General features: G+C 38.4%; 1 protein-coding gene across 4 annotated transcripts in view; it reads left to right on the forward strand.

Annotated features, from left to right (window-relative positions):
* LOC107035520 overlaps positions 1-8878 on the forward strand; it is a 40177-nt gene that overhangs the window by 6364 nt on the left and 24935 nt on the right. For 2 of the 4 annotated variants that reach the window (XM_015252974.1, XM_015252976.1), the window contains exon 1: positions 3305-4247. The exons of the other annotated variants lie outside the window; for them this stretch is intronic. In XM_015252974.1, the coding sequence (XP_015108460.1) occupies positions 4186-4247 (62 nt within the window). In that variant the 5' untranslated portion in view covers positions 3305-4185. Of the gene's footprint in view, positions 1-3304; positions 4248-8878 lie in introns of those variants that run through there. 4 annotated transcript variants of the gene reach the window in all.

Consider the following 8878-nt stretch of genomic DNA (forward strand, 5'->3'; position numbering starts at 1 on the left):
GGGGGGGGGGGGGGGTGAAAAACCGGCACCCTGGCACACGCTGCTAAGTACCATAGATAATAAGCTGTGTGGTTTATGAAATGCGCTCAGGTTAGGCTTCTCATTAGACTGTCTATCTATTTGTATTGCTCGGCCGTTCCTTGTGCATCTGTATTTCCTCCTGAAATTCCAAATAATTGGAATGAAAGCTTCGGGAGTACGTCATTTCTAGATTAATCTAAGAATTCATATCCCTGTTTCACAGGATACACTGTTGAAAACTTTTGCCTGGAATTGCATTATACACGGAGAAAATTATTTGGTGAATTTCAACTAGTGGTTGAGATTCACCTACTAGTTGTTGAAAAAATGAATTACCAACCAGTTGTTGAATTTCAACAACTAGTTAGTGATATTTAACAACTATTTAATTACAATTCAGAAAAAGATTTTTCAATTTCATTCGACAACCATTTGTTAAATTTTCAATGAAGGAATTGTAGAGGAGGCATTGACCGATTGGCACGATATAAATGATTGCCGGATTGTTTCCAAATAGGGGAGGGTGGGGCAAAACGGCCCCCCTTCAATTGTCAATAACTTGTGAATGACATTGTGAAAATTTCCAGTTTCAACTTCATTTTGAAGATAATTTTTCATTCTTCAAAACGAGCTCTAACTCATCCCAATCGGATTATTGAATCGGAAAATATTGACGATTGAAGGGGGGCCGTTTTGCCCCATCCTCCCCTATATATATCCCCTCACCATCTACTTTGGTAGTCAAAATTGATTGAATGAAATTGAAAAATCTTTTCTGAATTTCAATTAATTGGTTAAATTTCACCAACGAGGGTCAACTTTGATGGTATTGAAATTCACCAACTAGTTGAAATTCACCAAATAATTTTCGCCGTGTAGTTTCACTGAAATTGTCGAGGAATTTTGTCCTTGAAAATTGAAAATATTGTGGAAAAATCAATGAAAGTTATAAATTTTAGTTCAATTGTTCAGTGAAATCCGCAATTTCATGATTTTTTCCCCCAAATCAAATTCAATATCACTCTCCTGTAAATGTCTACTAAATGCCCATGAAATATCAATTTTTTTCTGTTTTTACAGACAACGTATATGTGAGGGTTGGACATTGTATTTCGTCTGATATTAATGTAGATGTGGATAGCACCTACACTCCGACGAGTGTGATCAAATCGAGAAATGGCCAATTACCTTAATGCATCGTACTGTTCCATATAATTTTCACCGTACATTGAACAATTGCATCGAACTGGTTGACCTCGAAATTTGTAATATGTACATTGTACACGTTGCTGCTGAATTCTTCACGATGTTAACTCGATGTCATCCAGACACGGGAACTTCGTTATAATAACAAATAAAGGTTCCCACTTTATTCATTCGCTATAGTTCTGCGATTTTTCTATTGGGCTGATGAAAGTTCTTCATAATAATGCCTAATAATCAAATCTCAAGAAAAGTATGATACATTCATTTATTCTTTTCCACATCCACGTGCTACTCTGCATTGAATCACAATGTGGTCTTGGTCGCTTCAAAATATTTTTAACTATTTTGTGTCACTGGCTGTTCTGATTACAATCTGACTCTCATTCTATTTTTGAAACAGTGGTGACTGAATCTTTCACAGTTCTAATTTCTTATTCGTTTTTTAGAGGCGTGGTAAAGCAGTCCATGTCAAATGATTTGTTCTCCTAATTATTAATATAAAAAAATATCAAAATATATTCTCTGTAGTAAATTTGTGCAAAATATTCTTATAAAATTTGTTTCTACATACACTCATTCTCCTGATTATCATTCAAATAATAAAGATTTCTAGAGATATCCACATAACGAGGGTCAATTTTGACGGGATTGACCATGGTTCCCATGGTCGTGATTGTATTCAGTATATTTTGAGTCAAACATGCCCCATTATTGTGAGAGATAACGTAACCATCGAATATACATAATAGTAAATTGTGCGCGCCGCCACGGGCAGAAAGTTATGTTTTCCCCGATCGAAGCGGACATTAGTATATTCTCTACCTAAGGAGGGAATATATTATTTCCGCACACCTGCACGGAAAGTTAGTACTTTTTTTTCCTGAAGAGTACAAGAAAGTGAGCGCTTTCCGCTCTCCGGTAAAAAGTATATGCCTTTTCATCACGCTGTGACGAAAAGTGAACTTTTCGGCACGCTCCGCGTGCCTAAAAGTCCAATTTCCGCCACATTGTGATGAAAAATATTGTTCGTAACTCGTGAAAAAATGTTTTTTGCACTCGTTACGAAATATACTATTTCGTGTCACGGGACCTGAAAACCGCCAATTTCGTGTCGCGCAGCGCCTCGACACGAAATAGTACCTAACATGCCCGAGCCTTGGAAAACAGATCACCGTCCCCCACGTGTAAGATTGCCTTTCGAGCCGCAGGTGAGGGTGATTGATCTGTTTTTCAAGGCTCAGGCATGTAATGTACTATTCCTTCCTGTCCTTGGGAAGCAAAATGCGAACTTTCCTTTGTAGGCGTTTCAAAGTATAATTTCTGAGGAATGTGCTCACTGTTAAGGTTTTACAATGTGATCTCCTTCTCTTGTGCTTTTTATCTGTTATTCTGTTATTCATTTTATCCTTCTCTTGTATTTTCATCTGTATTTCAAACTGTTAACAAATGACGTGACTGATTCTGTACTTATATTTCGATTCTTTTTGAAAGTGTCATCTACAATTGCATTTCACTCCGAAATTATCTATTGTTTCTACTAAAACAAATAAATTTCTTCAACATTTTTGGTCGTAACAATATAATCCTCGTTTTCATCGTGGATTATAACTCGCGTTAAAGATAATCTAACATTCGTTAGAAAATACTTTGTGGGCCTGATGATATAATATACTATTCCACGTTCATTCCTTTTCGATTGGAATGTCAAAACTTTCCCTTCTGATAAATAGTCGAATTTCTCAACAAAAACTCCTAAGCATGGAGATTTTTAGAGTTTTCTCTTATCCTTTCTCAGGAACACTACGACAACAGAAAAAATGGGTCGAATGGAGGGAAACAAAAAAACTACAGAAAAAAGAAAAAATCGGATTTCCGGTCAGAGTACGGTCATAGAGTATCCAAGTGGAATGAAAATGCAGCGTAGGGCAGATTATACATATAGCACACCCATGTGAGCATAGTGGGGGGTAGTATAGACGTAAGGGGTACGAGCGGTTGGGGAGGGGGATGGCGTCACAGCGGCCGACATCCATCGGCTGGTCCTTTTTCTCGATTGCTGTCAGTCGGCTGGCGAACGCTGCACGGTTAACGACGTCATTAGTGATTCGTGGCCTAAAACCGGATTTTAATTTAATTCACACGAATCAACAAATCTCGATGGATAAATACCTTTAATTTCATATAATTTTAGACCATTCATAAGTTATACCAAATAACAAATACACTCAACGTTTGGAAGGAATAATTGTTTTACACTCGAAAAACCACATAGAAGGATGCAGAAAGGAATTTAAGGTGATATTAATTGAAGAAAACGGAAGATAAAATCTACTAACGAAACAGTATATCGAATTTATTGTCAAAGAATACAGTAAAAATAGAGTGATTATTCAACGAGGTCAGTGCACTGTATCATTCGCATTTTTATTTTTCTACTATTAACACTCCCGTAACAGTCGTTGCATCGGAAGCGCGTTCATCATTAAAAAAAAAGTGAGAGCATTTATCTGCCAAGCGTGTCACACGAAGAGACCACTTACTCGTCAGCATTACAAACTCCTTGGTGGCCTAGTTAAGTGCATCGAACTTATCCCACAAAAACGAACATATCAACCACACAGACAACCTCTGCAATTTGAAACCAAAAAAAAACATTGAAAAATTTAATCTGTGAAAGTTCAAGAAAACATTCCATCTCTCGAACATTTCTGTTGTGTGACACATAATTCTTCCTCGCCATTTACTTATTTTGAAAGGAAGAGAAGGGCGGTTCCATTTTTTAGTGGAATTTGAGGAGTAGCGTTCAACATTTCCTCGATTATGCGAAAAATGACAGAGGTATTGAAGAGTCGTGCGATCAGCTGACTGAGAGAGTTGGTTCGTAGACGTGACGGAGTTTATGACGCTAATCGTAGGGAGGAGAGTCCGATTGGAAATAAGCATCATCGGTGCTCCGTCATGACATTCAGCACATCTTTTCGCAGTGATAAAACTGGATTCCCTAATCAGAACATGCACCGGTATGTTGATTTCATCTTTTAATTGAAACAATGGTTATTGTATTGAACCGGAAATGTTCCAATATGAGCTAAAGGAATTGATTAATATTCCAACGTGGGGGGGAGGGGGGGGGGCAAAAAGGTGAAATAATATCATCAAGCTAAAGAATGATAAGTGAATTATTTTGTAGAATTATTATGTCGGTAATTGGAAGAATCAGTTTTCATTGAAGGAGTTGGGGGGTATTTCCTTTCAACTTTGGGAAAAGTACTATTCCGGCCTCGTGAAAGCTTCGCACTTGCAAAATACCTTCCACAAGCCAAAAACCACTTTTCCGCATTCTCGTAATGAAATAGATTCTTTCTTCATTCTCTAGTATATATACTGCTTATAACGTGTTCAGTAGTCAAAAATTGGAGCAAGATTCCAAAAAATTAATCAAGAGAATATTTTGTTGAAAATTTTCTGGACAAGATTTTACAGATATTAGGAGAATAAAATCCATGGGATTTTTATACGCCTTTACTCGTCTTTTTTTGAGGTGAAATTTTCGCTATCTAATAATTTTGTCGTCGCTCATTCTCGTTCTCTATGTTTGGAGTCGCCGACACTGCAGAAATATTAGCGTAACTTTTTCAATTTTTTTGGTAATGTATTACGTTTTTCTTTCTCCATCATCACATGATTTTTTTTAACTAATTACTTCGTATATTACGAACATTGGTAAAACATGAGCCATGTGTCTCACTCTACAGATAATAATGCAAATTGGTACAGACATAAAAATACACACTGACTTTGAGGTGCAAAAAAACTGAGGTCAAATATGCATTGCAAAGTAGAAATTTCCTTTATTCATTTGCCTTGTGTAGGGGTGAATGTTTTCTTCCCGATTAATTATTAGAAAGATTGTCTTTAGATGCAAGGGCATGCAAATTTTAAATGACGGTTTATTCATTGTTTCATGTGGGCAGAGCGTGACTAGAGATCTTACTAAAGATATAGTCAGAAGATCGTTCACATTGTTTCGAATTCAAGTTAAACGATGAAAAACGAGAGGTGGCACTACCGAGGTTACAGTCAAGGCTGTGTAGAAAGGCACGGCTTACGCGCATCTGACAACTCGGTTATCGACCCTCTAGAACCACCGTACACTCGACGCGCCTGTTACGCTGGGGGTCATTTTATGCCTACCTTTCTCATTTCTAACCGCATAAAAAAAATACATAAAACCCCGGAGGAGTCACGCAATATATCTCCCCGAAGTTCATTTTTTAAATAATTTCTTTATCTCTGACTTGAACAGATTTTTCTCTGCTCATTGTGCAATTTACAGGGAACTAAGTAAGCGATTCTGGAAGAAAAAGTACCGACATTTTTTCGTAGTTGCAAAGAGTTCCAAAAATCTTACAGATCAACCACTTATGAGGGTTAAACGATCATAAGGTTTATATAAGAGTCAAACGAGAACAATGTGCAAACAGACCCTAAAGGTCAAATGATCATACGAATTCCGAGTGGAAATTGCTTCATGCCTACCTGAAGAACGATCAGAACTTGATCTAGTTTTTGTAAGGCTCGACTGATCCGGTGATTCCTGATGAGAACCTGACCAAGTTCTGATCCAGTAGATAGGATCCCAGAAACTGTAGGCGGGTTCAGATCAAGTTCTGATCAGGTAGACATGATCAGGTCATGCCGGATGAGAACCTGACCAAGTTCTGATCCAGTAGATAGGATCCCAGAAACTGTAGGCGGGTTCAGATCAAGTTCTGATCAGGTAGACATGATCAGGTCATGCCGGATGAGAACCTGACCAAGTTCTGATCCAGTAGATAGGATCCCAGAAACTGTAGGCGGGTTCAGATCAAGTTCTGATCAGGTAGACATGATCAGGTCATGCCGGATGAGAACCTGACCAAGTTCTGATCCAGTAGATAGGATCCCAGAAACTGTAGGCGGGTTCAGATCAAGTTCTGATCAGGTAGACATGATCAGGTCATGCCGGATGAGAACCTGACCAAGTTTTGATTTAGCAGACCGGATCCCAAAAACTGCAGGCGAGTGTAGATCAAGTTCTGATCAGGTAGACATGATCAGGTCATGCCGGATGAGAACCTGACCAAGTTTTGATTTAGCAGACCGGATCCCAAAAACTGCAGGCGAGTGTAGATCAAGTTCTGATCAGGTAGACATGATCAGGTCATGCCGAATGAGAACCTGACCAAGTTTTGATTTAGCAGATCGGATCCCAAAAACTGCAGGCGAGTGCAGATCAAGTTCTGATCAGGTAAGCATGATCTCACCCTGAGGTCAGACTGCTTGACCCCAATTTGATCAAATTCGGATTAGATGCATTTGATCGTCATTTGAAAGGGATCAAGTGAAAAGAAAATGATCAGATTCGGATCCGGTCCATCTGACCTTAATTTTAATCATTTTTTTCGGATAATTTAATTAACTATTATTATACTATTTAAATCAAGTTTTATCAAACATTATCAATAATTATTTTCAATCCTTAAAAAGGATCATTATACTATAATTTAATGAAATTAAAATAATTTAATTAATTTAATTTAATTAATCAATTTAATCAACAGACAGCTCTTCTCAAATGTACAAGGGGGAGGGGTGATGGTGCCGCAAATACATATTAGAGGAGTATCAAACTTACGCAAATGATCTTGAGAAATAAATTCACCAAATGCCCATTTATCTATTAGTGTTATTATTATTATCAATATTATTATCCACTAATGAAATGAATAAAAATTCAATTAAACACATTTTATCTCTGGGAATACACCTGCAAATCCGCGAGATCATGAATAATCGTAAATTCAACGAATACCCCAATACAAATCATATAGGCAATGTACGGTTTGAGTTTTAAGGCTTTCGCGGCCAACCTTATTATTTATTATGGCTTCCGGATGGATGCCGCGTCTAGATTTAGCTTCTTGCCAACGTTTTGCAAACATTTCGGTCTGCATCATCAGGGCTAGGTCGCTTCGATATAAGGACTTCCTTACCACGGGGAGCTCCAGTACCTCACCTTCGGCTCGGCCTGTAAACTTCACATTCGTCGAAAACAAAATTTGTGCCCAAGTGATCTATAATATTTCATGTCACACCATGCAAAAGTCGAGACTGAAGCACGATGCGCGAAGCACAGCATGCGATATACTCAACTTCTGAAAGACTTTTCGTTGACGAGTAAACAAAAATACACTTTTGAGCAAGAGGTGAACGTAACACCAGTGTCAAAATATATTACGTTACAAGTGTGGAAAAGGGGGAATGTTAATACGAGTGGGGTAATGTTTTAAGGTATAGTCGTAGGACACCTGCAGCCGAGCGATAGACAAGATGAGCCAGTTATAAGGAGGACTGTCCCCAAAAATATTAATACATGAGTTTGACGTTCCCCGTTTTTACACGCGTAACGTACATTGTTTTTTGGACTTTGTGTTTTTGGAAAAGCCCTACATAAATTTTTTTTTACTATTAAACGGAAACTACTCCTGAACGAAAAATCCAACCAAACCCTTTCGGTGTGAGAGAAGAGGGGGAATGGGCAACCCTGCTTATGTAGGCGTTGTGTGCGTAGTGAGCGTTTCGTTCAGAGGATTGATAGAATCGGCAAAAAAATAATAGGGAGTTGAATCAAAATCCAATTAAATTTTTACAATGAATTCGTAAGATTTTTCTATGTAATTTGGTCGTACGTACAAGCATGAAATACACAAATTTAAGCCGTAAACTACTCAAATCATTAATAATTGGAAGCAGAGGACTCTAACGCGTAATGACTACCATCCGGCTGACGCAAGTAGGGAGTTTTTCGACCAATTCACGAACTAATAGCACTAGGGGACTACCCGCTTTCCAATAGATCAGACAAGGATAGCATGTGTCTGCCCATCTTTTCTTCAATGCCTTTAGCAAATAGAGTGGGTTACGCCCTGCTGCCATATGATTGAGTTTTGCAAAATTCCCTGATTCAGTTGATGGTTTCAGCTAGGCACGTAGTTACAAGAATAACGACACCGGATTGGTCAAAAACGTAACGACAGCGCCATCATTCAAACAGTGATATAGGAACGACCCAAGTCGAAATTTTACCGGGTCTCCCAACGTAGTTTCAAGGTCCATTGGTGGGTTTAGGACGTCGAAAGTACGTTGTCCAGTGTACAGGCTCAAATGCACCGATTCAACCTACTTTCGACGTAAATACCGTCTCTTTTTCCAATTTTTTCCAGGTTGTACGTTGAAATTAGGTGGAAACTAAACGTATCCCCGACGTTTCTCCACCGTACATTCTTTCCTTCGTTCCTCCCCCTACCCTCTTCACACTACCAGTTCCATTCTAATATCGATTAATTGATTAAATCTTGCATAAATCGGTGGAAGAATGGCAAAAATATAAATATTATTACCTCGGTGAAACAAAAATGGGAAAAAAAGAAAAAAACGGATCGGTGCATTGGTTCTCGAGATATCCCTGCTTGTAGTTCTGCCGTGTTCCGTTTCGGTCACCCACCCTTTTTCGGGTTTTACTCGCTACTGCTCAAGCTCAGTGATCGCAGGATATCCCGGTATGCTTCTGAGCTGTACAGTTGCTGGTGGCGAGTTGTATTTTTTTTGG

This window comes from Diachasma alloeum, unplaced genomic scaffold (genome assembly GCF_001412515.2).
Source record: "Diachasma alloeum isolate Michigan unplaced genomic scaffold, Dall2.0 Dall_scaffold_00198, whole genome shotgun sequence".
Lineage (NCBI taxonomy): Eukaryota > Metazoa > Arthropoda > Insecta > Hymenoptera > Braconidae > Diachasma > Diachasma alloeum.